At 36.1% G+C, this 17670-nt stretch overlaps 1 protein-coding gene across 2 annotated transcripts in view; it reads left to right on the plus strand.

Annotated features, from left to right (window-relative positions):
• The window catches only part of phf2 (PHD finger protein 2), a 64404-nt gene extending 58592 nt beyond the window's left edge, over positions 1 to 5812 (plus strand). For both annotated transcript variants that reach the window (XM_036559024.1, XM_036559025.1), the window contains exons 20-22: positions 55 to 164; positions 1467 to 1755; positions 3190 to 5812. In XM_036559024.1, coding sequence (XP_036414917.1) covers positions 55 to 164; positions 1467 to 1755; positions 3190 to 3278 — 488 coding nt within the window. In that variant the 3' untranslated portion in view covers positions 3279 to 5812. The remainder of the gene's footprint in view (positions 1 to 54; positions 165 to 1466; positions 1756 to 3189) is intronic.
• Positions 5813 to 17670: the final 11858 nt, after the last annotated feature.

A 17670-nucleotide genomic window follows, 5' to 3' on the forward strand; every position in this document is an offset into this window, starting at 1 on the left:
AGGCCCACATGTCTAATAATATGACTCTGATATCTTGTTTGTTCTGTTTTGCAGCACGAGTCGGGCCCTCTGTACCACGACATGAAAGACCAGCACGGGAAGGAGCGCGGGTTGCATCCATAGAAACAGGGCTCGCTGCTGCTGCTGCCAAACTCTCCCACCAGGTTCATCACTCCCTCAATTACTCAATCCAGTATCAGAAAATTAGTCATATACACTGATGATTATACTGAAAGGTTCCTAAATGGGCTTTGGTTAGGAAGATTTCTAGAAAAGACATACAGTGAGTATAGATCCTTTACATTATGTGCATTAAACCTAAGCGTTAATCGAAAATCGTAACTCATTTTCCTTCTGTTTCATGTCACATTTTCGAGTAAATGTAAGTGGGGTCTCTGATGTGCTCAATGATAGTTTTAGTTGGTGGGAGAGGGAAACATAATATTATTGCACAGTTACATAATTAAAAATCAGAAGACGTTTTAGAGGCAGACAAAGGTCATTACGTTTTGATGGAAGATTACAGGAAAACAAGAATTTTGTTTTTTAATTCATATGATGAATTGTCCAGGGACATGAACTATCAAAGGGCAAAAACAAAGGCTATTTTTTGTTCTTCAAGTACACAAAAATCATCTACTGAAATGTTTCTTTAGAACCATCCATTAAAATATTCTTCAGATAAAATAAAAGTGCACGTAATACACATCTAAATTAAAGACAAGGTGACCATTCAGTGGACCATCAAAGTAGTGTTACTAGAATCTTTTCTTATTTAAAAATTTGTAAATGTGATTTTATAATTTATAAAATATAATATCACTATAGTCTTATAGTTTCCAGCTCTTACTATTCATGTGCATTCATGTGATCTCATTGCAAGAACTGATTGTCTGAGGTGGAAAATAACAGCTTCTTTCATTTCAGTACTTTTTTCCTTGTACCAGGACTTTTCTGAGTATAATTAAATCATAGTAATTTCACCTTTCCTTCAATTTATTTTTAATAAAGTATTAAATTTAACTATTTTCATTTTTTTATAACCTTAACTTACAACCCAACAAAGCATTTAGCTGGCTTGCCAACTAGTGTTAGCAAAACAGCCATTGCATTCTTCAGTGTTTTCTTTTTACTATATTGTTTAAGAATAACTAGCACAACATCTCTGTATTGACCAACAGCTGTTGCTTATCCAGACAAATGCAAAAGTTTAGGCACCCCTGGTCAATTTAAAAGTACACATATTAATTTAAAAGAAAACACTGATACAGCAAAACAAATACAGCAAAAAAATAGAAATTGTGCACAACAATTTGCTGTGAGACTTTGAGCTCTGGGCCTTATTTCTGTAAAGTGTGTAATAACTTAAGTAAATACTAAAGTAATTACTCAGTGTAGCTTTTCAGTAAACAATTTAGTTGCTCTTATATTGATTGTGTCAGTGTTCCTCTCTGTCCCCGTTACAGGAAGAACAGCAGAAGACCAAGAAGAAGAAGAAAAGCACCAAAAAGAAACCCATAGCCGTGGAGGAGCCTCTTAAACACTCTCAGGACAACAGTTCATCAGAGCCCAACCTGGACTCAGAAAGCAACGCGGCCGACCACGAGTACAGCACTGGACCAGGCAAGCCTGTGAGTGGTCAGCCCATGGCCCCGGGAGTCTTCCTCAACCAGAAACGCCCCTCCACGTCATCCCCCAACAGCAACTCGGCCCAGCCAGCGAAGGTGGAGCGTGGGAACTCATCAGACGCCAAAGGTGCTAAGTTCAATTGATCCTGATCGTCAGTAGCCTAGAGACTCTTATTATATAAGGAACAAACTAGGGATGTAAATGCCTGACCTCACAATTCAAACTGATTATGATTCTTTAGAAAATGATTCAGTCAATCATGAGATCTCAGACTCCACCACAGTTTGATTTGATTTGGTTATTGTGGTACAATTCTGAATTATTTTTAAAATACAAATGTGAGTGGAGGAACTATTTAGATATAGAATATATATGAAATATAGATAATAAAAACGATAACTTGAGAATTTTGAGCCAAAAAATGAATGCATACTTTATTGAATATTATTTTAATTCCAAAATGCAGTTTAATCGCCACCTTACAACAAGGCACTTGTATACCCTAGAAGTATCTGAATTTGTTACGTTACAGCTGCAAATAATGATTTTTTGTATAATCAATTAACCGATCAACTATTATTAAACTAGTCTAGGGTTTCAGCAGAGTTCAGGTTTTATAAAGTTTTAAAATAGATTTTTAAAAATTTAAGGTGATATAAAGTCTAAAAAATGTCTTGGTTAAACTAGCCGCTAAACGTGGGTACGTAAAATGTGTGCACACGGCTGCATACGACTGCACACGACTACCTTAAGTCTGTTTTCTGTTGACATGCCACCAAAACCACATACTAAATACACTCCTGCAATGTTTTTTCACTCACAAGTCTCAAGTGCTTGTAAACAAAATTATCGCAGAAAACTCCTGCTTTACTGGCCGCTTTGCTTCTGGTTTTAAACTGGCATTAACAGAAAGAAGAACTTGTGGAAAGGAGCAAGCAGCTGTGGCTTGTTAAATTAATATGAAATTATAGCATATTCATGACTTTATATACATACATATCAGTCCAGAATGCAGCAATTTTATTTGTGAAAACACAAATAATCGTTATCAGCTGATACTCAACATTAAAGGACTTGTATGAGATTGAGAGGCACAAAATTGAATTTTTTTGTCTCGTGAAGGGCTTAAAAAGGTATTAAAATTATTGAATTTGTTTTTAAAAATTGTGATTGCAAATGTAACTATTATGCCATCCTTCCTTTCCCTCTTTCTACCTCCGCTATGATTTAGTTCCATCTGTACAACAAGTAGTTTCTTCTTTCATGGTGCAAAGGACAATAGTAGCCATAGCAACCCCTACACTTCCTGTACAGTATTACAATCTGTCACAAAGACACGTGTGTTATATGAACCACATAAAGCGTTGCTGTACAATTTGTTTTTTAAGTAATCCATACACCGACAACATACATGCACTTTTTTCATGATATTGTCATTATAGTGACTAATCCTAAGTCCTAAGTAGTCCTCATGACTGATCATGTGTTTTATCTATAAAAAAAATCATCATTCAGGGGTTGCATATGTCATTAACATTGTTTTTTTTTCCCGTCTTCCAGCCAAGAGGCTAAAGAAAGGCATGGCAACGGCCAAACAGAGACTTGGAAAAATCTTAAAGATCCATCGGAACGGGAAGCTCCTGCTGTAACTGGGACAGCGGAGAGGGGGGCCACGTTTTCTCCTGATGACGATCTTATGGACCCCGCGTGGACTAGCCAAACCCATCCCTCCCTCTCCCCCCACCACCACCCACCCCCCCCGCCCCCCCAAAAAAACAAAAAACACTGGGGACGTGAACAGCAAGAACTGAAAGTAGGAAGGGGATTGCGAGAAGAATCGCGACTTTTCGATTTCTAAGAAGAACATAGCTCAAATAGGTTTTTGCCTCTACTTATACTTTATAACTTTCAGATATTAAAAAATGTACAGAATACCTGCTATTAATATTTTGTAAGAAGAATTTGTCTCGTTTTACTACAGCTGTCAGTTTATCAGGGGTTGCTAAGATATTATGAAATACATAGCAGTCATTCCAAGATAAAGAAAGTATCCCTTGCATGTGTCCAGTTGCATGCATGCATTGGTTAGAGGGGGGTTTAGGATGGGGGGAGGGGGTTGAAATCCAGCTTTTTTGGATGTGGCTTATCATTGTCTTTTGATGTTGAAAAAGTATTAATGGAGACTTTTTGTTTTTTGAGAATTTTCACAGCGACTGCCCTGCACCAGTCTAACACCCCACGTTTTCTATCGACTCTCCTTGTGATAAAAGGGTCTCTTGTTTTGTAAGCATTACTTTCATGGAACGAGTTACTTTTCGTTTGCTAAGCACTATCACTGATAATATTTATTGACCTAATATAATTGTACATGTCATAGGTAGTTTGAGGAAAGCCAAAAGGCACTTAAAGACATCAACGAAGCACAAAAACTGAGTGATATTGTGAGTAGTTTTAAATGTTTTTTTTTTTTATAACAGCTACTGTGAACCATGAACTGTAGCGCTTCATCTAATATTTCATATTTGTTTTTTATGATTTTTTTTTCGTTTTTTTTTAACAATAGGACATTTGTATGTTTTAACAGAAACAAATTCTACCATTTCGTCACAAATCATTACATGCATATCATGAGTGAAAACCAACATTTCAGGTTAATTACATACATTAAAATACATATATTTTCTCATTTTACTAAGATATATTTTCATCTCAATCTAACAAACTAGTACATTGTAGTAAAAAATGTTAGCAATACTCAAAAGAATTTTTAACCCTGATTCCTGCATCAAGGTGGTTTTATGTCATCTTGTTTGAGATGTTGGACGTCCTATGGCGCCACAGCTTGTGAATTAACATTAGCGTTTCATGTATTTATCGTTTCAAGTTACTGTATCGTCTGTAAATGTTGCGCTTGTTTTTGTTTATAAACAGTTCTCCAAAAATAAAAAAGACACTAACTCCGTGGGACCTTACAGCTCTGATAAGCCTCATCCACGTCGATGTGTATCACTACATAGGGATACTTTCTCTCCTCTGTTTGTCTCGCAGGCAGCACCCGTTACCCTAGACTGAAATATGCATTTGTATTGCTTCACAGTACAGTATGTAGAATGTAGCCTGTATATAGCTTTTTAAATGACTACGTTTTGTATCCTTTTTCCTTAATACTTCATTATACATTTTTACTAGTTTTTTGCAAATTATAAACAAAAAAAGTATATATAAAGATATAGAAATAGTCATTTCGTTCTATTTTTGGTTTTTGTTTTTGTTTTATTTTTTTTTTTTCTTTTGTCTTTTTAGATACACAATAGCAGTGCTTTGTTTTTTTAACCATCTTTGTTTTATCTTTTTTTTCTTTGGTGTTGCCTGGAGAACAAAAGAATCATCACAGCATAAAATATCATATGGCCTTACATACACGAAGCTACATGTATTGTATCGATTCAGTTACAACAGGGGAGGAAACTTTGACAAAAAACAAGAAAAAAAGAAATGATAATAATAATAATGTCAAGACAAAAGCAAAGTTTTTGAAAGACCAGCCTCGCGTTCAACTTCAAATACCCCCGACTGGGAGTCAAAAGTTATTTTACTAGCACCTTGTGAAGTGTTTTCTGTGTCAGTGATGTAATTTATTAATGTTTGTAGCCTTTTATACTTGTATAATTCTTAAGAGTTTTTTGTTTGAAATATTTTATCAGTGTGAGAGCCCCTTAGAAACCTCGTCATTAACATGCCTCATTGAGTTTCGGCAATAGTTCCATTTTTGTCTTAGTGAAAGTGTTTTTTTTACCCCTTTTGTTTTTATTTTGTCAACTGCAACAGGTCATCCATTTAAAATGTTACATTATTATTATTATTATTATTACTGTTATTATTATTATTATTATTATTATTATTATGCAGCTCTTTTAAATACCCGTACAGTCACGCCATGAATTTTATTTTGATAATAGATTATGTACATTCTTTACAACGGTTTGCTGATCAATTGCAGTGTTTTAGTTATCAGTGTAAATCTTGTATCCACCTTTCTGATTTGAAACACACTCAGATCGATCTTTGTCAATGGAACTATTTCAGGTTTTTATTTGTACAAAATGTGTGTTGCTTTGTTGTGGTTTATTTTTATATGTTCAACCAATTAAATGCATCCACTGTACCAGGGCAGTGAATGTTACCTTTGCGTCTGGCCTTTCATGTTTTTCTCGATTCCCTTTGTTGTATTTAAAACTTTGCATATAGTACTGTGCAAAAGTCACCTAAGCACACTGTTTAAAACCATGCACCTTGGAAATAAATGTGCTTGTCCTTGCAAAAACACCATACAGCATTAGACAAATTGCAAATAAAAATAATATTTTAAAAAGTAGTTGATATCTTATGATATCTAGTTTGAAGAACCGAGTTCAATTCCAGATTTCTTTTCAGTGCCCTGAGCCATCACATGGATTTGTTCGATTCCATCATCTGCACACTTCATTTAACTTAACAAAGCATTGATTTAAGCCAGGTATGGATGATAACTACAAGTAATCCTTCCACAGACTTTTAACATTTTCTGCATAATTCAATCTTTCAGACATAAACAAAATCATTGAGAGTGGTTTGATGTGAAATGCTCTGTTCTATAGACCTAAAAACTCAGATTTTCATTACAGTGGTGGTGATAGGAACCAGGTGTCACAATGTCTGCAACACAAGTAAAGCCATTTTATTTACTACCTAAAACCACCAGTGAACCTACACGTATCTTCAGAGTTTTATATGTTATATTGATGATAAAATGGAGGTAAATGTGGAAAATAAGTTTTCTTTGGGTTCTATTTTGCCTTAGAACTCCCTGTATGTACCTCTCTGCCATGAGTAGATTTGAAAAATTACATTTTAGGCCAAAAGCTTATCTCTGAATGAACAGAAACAAGTCTCAGACAGCAGGGAGGTTTAATGTAATAACTTTCTGCAGTATTGTTCTTCAGACGGCTGGTTCCTATCATCACCAGTGTGAACAGTTCTAACTTGGTAAGTTTCTCTAGAACTGTGGCCTCCAACCCTGGTTCTGGAGAGCAGCCTTCTCGCTCCAGTCAAACAAACTCTTTCCAAGTCCCTGACTGGCTGAATCAGATGTATTAGAGTTAATTTGCCCTTAAGGAGAGATTTGGAAATGATTAAAACAAACACATCGACATACATAAAATCACGTTTTGTATTAATGTTATCTTCATTATTTGTAATATTAGTGCCCAGATTAATTGCTTTTTAAATACATTTTCTCAGATGCCTAAAACTTTTTCCCAGTACTGTATGTTCATGATTGCCTACCATATTAAGTGTCTTTATGAGCAGCTATTTTTGAACAACTTATGGTTTTACCTACTCATACTTCCATGAAAAGTTTGGAGATGCCTTCTTTTGAAGTTTTTGAAAAGACAAAAAAAACATAATTTGCTTTATTTTCCCACTCACGCCTGAAGTTAAAAAGAGTCTTTCAGTCCAAACTGGATTTTGAATGAGGTACAATATACACTCTTAAAATTATGGTTCCTCAAGGGTTTTTTTAGTGTAGAAAATGGTGATATAGAACCATGAACACTCAAAGAACCCTTTGCATGATATTGTTATAAGGTCAAGCCTGTAACAATAGATAACCCTTTTCAAAAAAGGGTTCTCTGAGTGTTCATAGTTCTATATAGAACCATTTTTTTTACTGAAGAACCATTATTTTTAAAAGTGCGGGGAAGCTAATCAGAACAGATCTTGTTTACATATAGACACACTAACAAAAACAGCCTGTTTAATTGTAAGGAATAAAGAGAGATTGGAAAATGGTCATGTAAAAATGAATCATGACTGTTTTTGCTGCATAAAACCACACAAATGTCATAAGTGGATCTCAGGGGGGAAAAAATTAAATGGAAGAAAAATATAGGATATGGGTCCTTTAACCCCTTAAATGGCCCAAAGTTTTAGTATACACTTCTATAACCTCAGAATAGCTCAACCAGTGCCCTGTAAATACTGAATAATAAGCCTTAGTATGTAATAAGTCTGGGAATTTAAGGGGGTTAAGGTACTGAAAAATATGGTGGTTTTGCCGGTGAACACACCAAAAACATACAATTCATTTCAAGCATTTTGAAATCTGGGTGTCACAAAACTTTTAATGGGCAGTGTATCACTGTCCTTCACCTCATCTGGTGTTTCAGACCCCATTCACTTCAACACAGATATTTTAGAAAACACTGTTTTCTGTCCACACAGAAACACAATTTTAGCTCACTGAAAACAGATTTTGAGCAAGCTTCATGTAAGTTCAGTAATATCGTATTTGATTACGTTTACTTAATTTAGCTTTTCTTTATCAGTTCGGTGGGAGTCTACACAGATGACGTCCCCTCATTCTGTAATTCTTCTGAATATTTCTAGCTGTTTTATGCTCGTATTGTTCTTATCAAAGCACATCAAGTGTTATGACATCCCTGCTGAAAAAACACAGACTAGCATGCATTCCATGCTGGTCTAAACTGCTTTATGCTGGTCTAATCCTGGTCATGTGCTGGTTTAGCTGGTCACCCAACATGGTCATGCTGGTTGACCAGCATACCAGCTTTCCAAACACAACATATGGTGCTTTTGCCAGTGATCAGCATAACAACTTCCACTGCTGCTGACCAGCATACCAGCATCCGAACACAACATATGCTGGTTTTCCTGAGACCAGACATGCTGGTCTGTGCTTGTTTTTCGAAGGATGTGACCACTTATTGCCTTAGTGATAATTATTGATGCGGACTTTCCTTTTTTGTAAGAACAAACCAGCAAGCTTTGCCAAGTTTGGTAGTTAAGTTACTTTTCCAGTAATACATTAGGACTACAAACTTAAAAAATATGGTTCTTCATGGGTTCTTTAGTAAAGAAAATGGTTCTATATTGAATCGTGAATATTCAAAGAAACCCTTTACATGAATAAAGCATTCTTTGCATCATGAAAGGTTCTTCAGGTTGATGGAGAATGTGTTGTATATTGTTCTCTATAGAACCTTTTCTATATAGCTCCAGAAAGGGTTCTGTTATTTTTACATGCGTAACAATAGAGGAACCCTTTTTGGTGCTTTACAGAGCCCTTTTCAAAAACATGCTTTATCTTCAGCACGTTCTCCATCAATCTGAAGAACTACACAACACTGCTACACAACACTGATGAAAAAAGTCTGATTTTGTTGCAAGCTCTTCCACCGTTCGTTTGGGACGTGTGCGCTGGAACATGATGGGGTAATTACTTTTAAATGTGCTCATGCTACTGTAGCGCTCAGGTCCGGTACTCTAGAGAAACGTCTTTTCTCCAACACAGCCCTTCCATTTAGAGCCATGAGGGCCGCTGGGGGCCGAGCTGCACGTGCTGCTTTTGCTCCATTTTAACATACAATTCAACCCGGCGAACCCAGCCAAAACTCATTAATTACACTCCCGCCAAGGTCAACACCATTAATAGCCTCTGAATAGAGTCAGACCCTCCGTGGGGCTGATTTCAGAAAAAAAACAGAAGTAAAAACTCAAGTTCACTTCAGGCTCCGAATGGGCCGCATGGGGGCCAATAATTATTCACACAATCAAGCCAAATATCATCAGAGTCTGCTGATTAGGAGTATTTTCCCTAATGCGGAAATCAGAAAGTGTGTGGGAGGGGTGGGATTATATCAGCACTTCTGATAGTTACAGTCGTATGCAAAAGTTTTGGCGCCCCTGGTCAAATGACAAGTATTGTTGATTTTCGAAGTGAAAATAAGTTCATGTACTTTATTTTGTAATATATGGTTTATGTTTATTTGCTAAATTTAACACATCTGCGGGGAGGAGGATGGGAAATAAAACGTTGCCTGTGCAAAAGTTATGCAAATAAATGAAAACTGTGAACTAGAAAAATGCCATATTTAAGTGTGTTTTCTGTGTTAATGTGTTAACTTATTTTGCACTTAGAAAATCAATAAAACGTGTAATTTGAGGGGTGTTAAAATTTTTGCACATACATACAACTTTGCATACATAAATACATAGGAGGATAGAGAGATACATGAATAGAGAGATAGTTACAAAGATAAACACTGATTAAAAAATAGTTATATAGATAGAAACTTGACTTTTGCATAGTACCGTATAAAAATGAAATATATTGCAATATGCTGACAATTTATCCCAAAATATCAATTAAATATTTATATATATATATATATATTTGTATGAGAAACGTTGATTGTTCTGTATTATGGCCTATTGTTTTGCCAGCATTCAGGCTGCCAGATGAAGGTAGAGATAGAATATCCTCAACTCATACAAGAATTCCTGATTGTTTGAAAGTTAGTAATTCAAATAAAAGTTTATTTCTAAAAACAATAGTATACAAGTACCAGGTTAAAAAAACTACTTCAGTACTGAGGATCTTATAGAACTGCAGTGAAACTTCATAATACATCCAAAATCTATCAGCAAAGGAAGTGAAGTTTGTTAGGTCCTGTTTTTCTGCTGTTGTCTTTTTGATGCATTCTTGGTTTAAATGAGGAGCCTCTGGAATGAGAGGTGTGACTGATATTAAAGCAGTACAGATACTGTCACCAGCATTACATAATAAAATCAAACATAAGAAAGCAATTAGGAGCTTAATATATAAAACGTTCAAATCTAAAATGTAACTAGATTACTTTTTACATAGTAAAGTCAATTGCTTTCATCTAAAAATGATAGAGAAGTATAATCCATTAAAATTTTACATGAGTACATGAAAGTAAAAGCAATGTAACTATTCATTGTCCATCTCTGCAGGTTGCTGGTTTAGAATCACCTACACCAGAGAGGTTGTTTCTGTACCAGCAGGGGGCGACAGAACGCTCAGGAGAGATGTGTCAGTAGGCCCTGGTTCGGGAAGGGTGAAGAAATCAACTCAACATATATGTCCACAAGTATCCAGACACTTCTTGTAATTAGTGAATTTAGCTACTTTAAGGTGCACCTATTCCTGACACGGGTGTTCAAGTGCACAAACACTTATATTAAACAAAAAAAAGTGTATAATCTCCTTAGAAAGGCCTCCTATGAAGCCCCAGCACTGGGCTAGGGAGAAGTGGAACTGCATTCTCTGGAGTGATTGAGCTCCACCCAATACCTTTGGGATGAGCTGGAGTGGACTTTGTGATTCAGAACTAATCATCCAACACCAATAGCTGACCTCAACAATGCTTGTGACTGAATGCAATCAAATCCTCACAGCAATGTTCCAACATCTAGTGTAAAACCTTCTCAGAAGACTAGAGGCTGCTACTGCAGCAAAGGGGCACAAACTCTCTATTAATACCCTTGATTACAGAGGAAACATGGATGAGCAGTTGTCTACAAACTTCTGGACAAATATACGTTAGGCTACTTTTAAGGTTTCTTATGGCATTATAAGGAGCATGGCAGAATGTAGGTCAGTCCAGCTTTAAAATGATTAAACATTTCCCCCGGAGCAGAAGTATGCTGAGATATCTCAGGCACAAATAATAAAAAAAAACAAAAAAAACAAAAAACAAAAACAATTTGCCATAAGCAAATAATTATTGTAAGAATGTGGCCTGTTTAGCTTTTCATGTTTAATTTTCCTTCAATCGCTTCCCTTCGTTCTCTGACGTTCAAAACGATCCCACATAAATCTTGACGGCGTGACATTCATTTCAAATAATTGTGGGATAAAACAATCTTTGAGTACATATTTGTTATTGTTTGAAGACGTGGCAGCGTTCCACTCTTAACATGAAAATGCTGTTTTCTGACATCAACATCTGCCATGTGTCGGCCACAGCAGACAGAATGCAATTGCTCATTGCTTTACGGTAAACCAAACTCCTCGACAAAGTAGCGGCCCCGTGGCCCTTAAGTACTCCGGAGTGTATTAATGATGTTTATGTGTGCGAGGACTCCACAGAGGAACTGCAGGAGAAGCCCCGTTCATCAGGCCCAGTTGTTCCTGCCATCAGTTTGTTTGTCTCGCCGCAGCACTGTTTAGCAAACATTGTTTTAGCAGTTAGTTAACATCAAAAAAGAATGGTCTTTTTAGAAAGATGGAGTGGGCTAGATTGGGGTTGGATCGGGTATGAGACGGGGGCTCCCAGGGCCAGGGGGCCTCGCTAAGCCCTTTAATTGAGGGCTTTTAGACATTCGGATGTAAAGTGAGGACATTTAGGAAGAAATAAAGCAAATGTTCTTTTCTTTTTCATTTTACTTTGGTGACTTAAAACAGGAAACATAGGTTAAATAGTTTTATTTAGTTTTTGCTCTAATAGCACTATAATAATAACATTATTTTTACAAAATTTTGCTATTATTTAGACACACACACACACACACACACATTAATATATATAATTCTATATATTGTTGGAACAAAACCCTGTATCTCCAAAATGATAACTTTACAGTAGAAGAAAAAAACCTACTTTTACCTACCTTTAATTGTAAGTCAATGGAACCAGAATTTTTTCCCCATGTCATTTTTGGTTATTTCATTCATCATGAAATTTACGCACAATTTAAAGGGTAACACGCATTTTAAAATTATGTCAAAAACTGAAAAACAACAAAAATGGAGATATGAGGTTTTGTCCCAACAGCAGCGATACATATATACATATATACATATATATAAAGTTTCATTACAAAATGCTTTAGATCCATTTATAACAATTATGGATATAAAGAAGTTTAAAAAGAACAACAGTTGACGTGTAACACACTTTGTCAAAAACGCAAAAACGCATTTAACTTCTGTGATAAAGGTGGTATTAACTAAGTAATTATCATAACTGATAATTCTTGTATGTGTAAAGCCCACTCCCATATATATGTTCTCAAGGTTGGAACAAAACATAATATGGTACCATAAAATGGTAACTTTTCATGAATGTAATGGAAGCTAATGTAAAATTTGTCAGTTTGACAAAGAATGTTGTATAAATTCTTTTGGTCTTTTCATTATGAATTTTTTAACTTCAAAGGTTTAAAGTTTAAAGGTTTTTCCTAGAACTATAAACTAGGAACTATTTAGGAACATTTATTTTAAACTCTCGCTAGCATATTGCATCATATTGTACTATACTATACCATATGTACATTGTAACAGTGTGTGCACAGTATACAATGTACGTATGGTATAGTATGGTACAGTATGATTACATCTAGTTAACATACAGTTGTATGCAAAAGTTTGATCACTTCCAGGCAAATTATACGTTTTGAGTGAAAATAAGTTTTCCTCTACAGAACAACTTAAAAATGAGTTTAGAGTATTAGAAAAAATAATACATACAATACAATAAAACGTTCCATAACATTTACACAGGGCACATTTTGTCCCAGCATGTTAAATTCAGCAAATAAACAGTAATTGTGCATTTAAATGTGCAGGAGTTTGTTCTGTGTAGCGGATGTGTATTTTTTTCACATACAAAATCAACAAAACATATAATTTGAACAGTGGCACACAAACATTTGCATATGACTATATGTGTGTGCCCTATTATACTATTATATAAATCTAAACTTTCTCTGTGTTTTTCTCTGTTTTTTTTTTTTACTTTAGGCCTAAACTGTTGGGGTCAGTTTGGGTTTTTTGTTCATTTAAATATTTAATACACGCCTCTGCTTACTCAGACGTTTTGAACGCAGTGTTTAAACAGTAACGGACAGACGTGGAGAGAGAGCAGCAGTTTGGTGCTGTTTGTTCTTGTTGAGAAGAGCAGGTGGCCCGAGCTTTCGCAGGAAATTCCCTTCGTCTAACATCACTGATTAAAAGCATTAGATTGGGGTTTTCCTCACAAGAAGAGAAAAATCATTTGAGAGTCACTGCTGGCGGAGCGTCTGTGTGTATGTGTGTGGCTGGCGAAGGTGGGAAATGGGGCTTGTTTTTATACTGTTTATGTACAAACCTCAGTCCCAAAAAACTTGGGACAGTAAGTGAAATTCTAATAATACAGGAAGCAGTGATTAGAGAATTCGGTTAGACCTGTATTACATTGAAAACAGAACAAAAACACAATATCTGATGTTGTACTTCTTGAACATGTTTTGGGTTTTTTGTGAATTTATGCTCATTCCAAATTTGTCACCTGCAACATGTTCCAAAAACGTTGGGACAGGAGCACAGACCACTGTCTTACATCAACTTTCCTTTTAACAACACAATAATCTGGGGACTGTAGAGAAAGTATTTTTGCCATTCTTCAGTTGTGCAAACACACAGGGCCGTAATAAATAAGCATGAACATTGCCTATAAGGCAGCATATCCAAGAAAAAAAAACAATAATTATCCTTCACATTGTGTGAAAATTTCATGATGAATGGACCAATAGAAATGCTCCAACATTCATTGGAATAAAATCGCTTTACATTAAATGACATTAAAAGTTAAATACATTTTTGTCCTTTCCTGTTAGCCTTTTGGAGATACTTGTTTTTCTTTGAACAATGACAATATATTGCTCCAAAATATGTTTACATTATATCTTTCAACGTTAGTGACACCTTCACAGATGTACAAGTTACCCAAGCCATGTGCACTAATGCACACCATTCCATGACAAACACTGACTTAAACTTTACACTGGTAACAGTCTGATTGGTCCTCCTAATCTTTGGTCGAGAGAACATGACATCCATTTTTCCCATAAACATTATTTCCATCTGAAAGGCTAACTTGACAGACCACAATATACATTTCCTCTGTGCATTAGTCCATTTCAGATGGAAGCAATGAAGCTGACAAGGTAAAACATTAAGTATCTTGTCTTTGTGCTTTTTTAGTTTAAATACAGGTCAAAGCGAATTTACGAATCTCTGCTTTCTGTTTTTATTTGCATTTCACAAACTGCCAATTTTTTGGAATAGAGGTTTGTATCTGATATTTCAATATGAAAGTGAGAACAGTACCAGTAGGTGCAATAAATGCACTCGTACATATACACGCACACACACACACACACACACACACACACACACACACACACAGAGCCATACAGGTGATAACTGAGTGTTGGAGTGTTTGCCTGCTGAAAACTGCTACAGTGTTTAACAGCTCTGCTTGAGTCATTATTATTTAATAGTTTGAGCCAATACCACTTCCTTTGTTATCTGTAAAATAGTCAAACAACAACTTTCACACTTCTTTTTTTTTCACTTTTACACATTTTTTGAATAGAAGGCCAAGTGCACTGGTAATAACAGTATAATAATAACAATTATTATAATTTTTTTTTTTATCATAATGGCCAAGTAAGCCACAAATCTTTCTTCTTCTTTTAAGTTTTAGAATAGAAAGCCATTTGTAACACATTTCTTCTTTCACATTTTTTAGAACAAAAGGCCAAATGCATCCACATTTGCAGACTGCATTTTCTTCACATTGTGGTAGAGTCTGCGGGACTTTGCTGTGTAAGCCGCAGCAGCGTTTATTTTCGCCCCTCTGCCTCTGTCTGGTAGGAATTAATTATTGGTACCTTGAGGAGGGTAAGTGGGTCGGTAATTAGAGCGTCAGTGCAGCGCAAACAGGGCCTGCTGTGTGTCATATTTGAGCTGATCTCATTGCTATCATATGTGGGCTAGCGCTCCAGATGTGAAGGGCCAGTGTCTGGTGCACCGTGTGTGTGTGTCCTTATTAAAGCAGTCCCCAGTGGTCCAGAGAAACGTGCCGGCAGGAGGATGCTTTAATTGCACAGGAATGTCTGAGCGAATCATGTCTTTGTGTGGCCGTGATGTCACCGCTTTTCTTTCTTGCTTACTTTGTTCAGTTCTATCTATCTATCTATCTATCTATCTATGTATCTATGTATCTATGTATCTATCTATTTACAGTACTGTACAAAAGTTATTTAATGTCCAGTCTAAGTACTCATTTATCATAGGCAGGAAAAGAAGCACAAAACATATTTAACAAAAAAATGACAGAAGCCTCAATTACTAAATATGAGTTCTGAATTTTCTCCATGCTTTGCCTTTTTAGCAGCTTCCATTCTTTGTGAGAGACTTGCTTTCAGTTTCTCCAACAAATCTGAGCTCAGTTTTAGTCTTAGAAGTTGGTTGAATTTTCTGCTTCTCACATTTGAAGCAATCTAACACATTCAGTGATGTGGTCTGAGCACTGTTGTGGAAATTGTTGTTCTAATTTTTTTTTACTTATTTTTCTTTAACTTTTGACTTCATGTAATATGATTATCTCATTTCTAATCTCCTGAGTAATTAATAACTTCATTTTGAATTTGGTCGCTGACTTGTGTGTTTTAGTATATCTAATGTATGTATCTCTAAAATGGAGAAGAAGTTGTTAATGTCACAAGATTTTTAGTAAGACATTTTAGACCTTTTCAACACAATGCACACACACACACACACACACACACACACATATATATATATATATATATATATATACACACACACATTACTACATCAATGTAGTTTACTCTAACAGTGGGCTTAGGCTTTTTAATCAGCCTGTAGGGTGTGTGTGGTTCAGGGCTGTCACTTGTGATAAGCAGCTTTGATTTCATCTTGAGCAGATTGCGGAGGATAGAGGAGGGAGGGAGTGTGGACACCCGGTAGACCACTTATAGTGATCTTGTGTGCATTCACAGACCTAGTTTCCACTGGGGACTTTTCAAAATCTAGGTTTTGTACTTTCAAAGTTAGCTAGAAATTGTGGGCGGAGTCACTAAACAGTGCAGGTCTACTCGTACAGCTTGGCTATCATAATACAGATGATGCAAGTGATAACATGGCCTGATAAAGGCCTACACAACTGATAAATAGATCAATAGGTTACAACCATTTTTCCATGGTTACACTGCACTCATCTCTATGGTTATTCTACAGACATTCCCAAGGTGTCAGTACTATTACTGACTTAATGCTATTATGATACAGTAAGATTACAAAACAAAAATTTTGTTTCAAAACTATAGAGCGGAAAAAGAAGACAGGAGCTGTAAGACATTTGATAAGAGTAACGCTCTATAGTGAAATGGGGTTAGCTAAAGTTAGCTGGTGTTAACATTAACATTAGCTGTTGACATACAGAACTTGTGCCAAATGGTAACCTAGCTTCAGTAGCTAGCTATGGTAAGAATTATAATTATACTGTGTGAAACCAAAATGCGAGACACCCCAACACAGAGTGTAAATATCTAAGGTTAGCTAGCTAGCACTTTTAACTAAAGTTAGCTAGCAACATTGTGTGCATTTAACTCTTTGTAAGGACCAGATATTGCCAGGATGATGAAAACATGAACATTTTGGTGCTTTGGTGACCAGGAAAAATGACTTTTTCCCCCATAAAACTGCAGCTTTTTTGTAAGAAGTGAATGAGGCCAAGTTACTGAGGTTAGGATTAGCTTAGGTGGAGCTGCACTTACATATACTCATACAAAAGATCATGGAAACACCCCACAAACACAGCCCAACACACTAGTACGTGTATGTGCTCATGTGTGTGCCTGCCAATACGTATGCTCTCATTTTATGCAGCCTTCAGACTTGCCCTTCTGCTAAATTAGGTCATTTGCCATGTGAGAGTAGTATTATTGTTATTTTTACTTGATTCCGATCCTAGGGAAGACGGCATATGAGAATGTGGAGACTCTCTTCATGGTGGTGTGTGGATTTAACTTTTGACAGACTTGAGCAGACAACCTGGAAGGTAACACTTCAGCTTTAATTTTCCTACCGGCCCAGGAACGGAGTGAAGTGACATGGCTGAAAGTGACCATGAAACGATATTATTACATTAACATGTAACCACTATATCTGAGCCTGCAGCCAGCTGGCAAGGCAAGGAAAAATACATGAGCGGTGTGGCAGTTCTGGGGAAAAATGTTGAGTGAGCGATTTAGTATGTTTTCAAGTCCAAAAGAAAGAAATGCAGTAGAAAAGCATAGTTCAGTACGTGACACAATCAGTGGCAAGCCATAAGAATTAGCAATAGGCCTTTAGTTTGGATCACAAATGTCAAAATTCTGAAA

Source organism: Colossoma macropomum, unplaced genomic scaffold, assembly GCF_904425465.1.
Source record: "Colossoma macropomum unplaced genomic scaffold, Colossoma_macropomum, whole genome shotgun sequence".
NCBI lineage: Eukaryota > Metazoa > Chordata > Actinopteri > Characiformes > Serrasalmidae > Colossoma > Colossoma macropomum.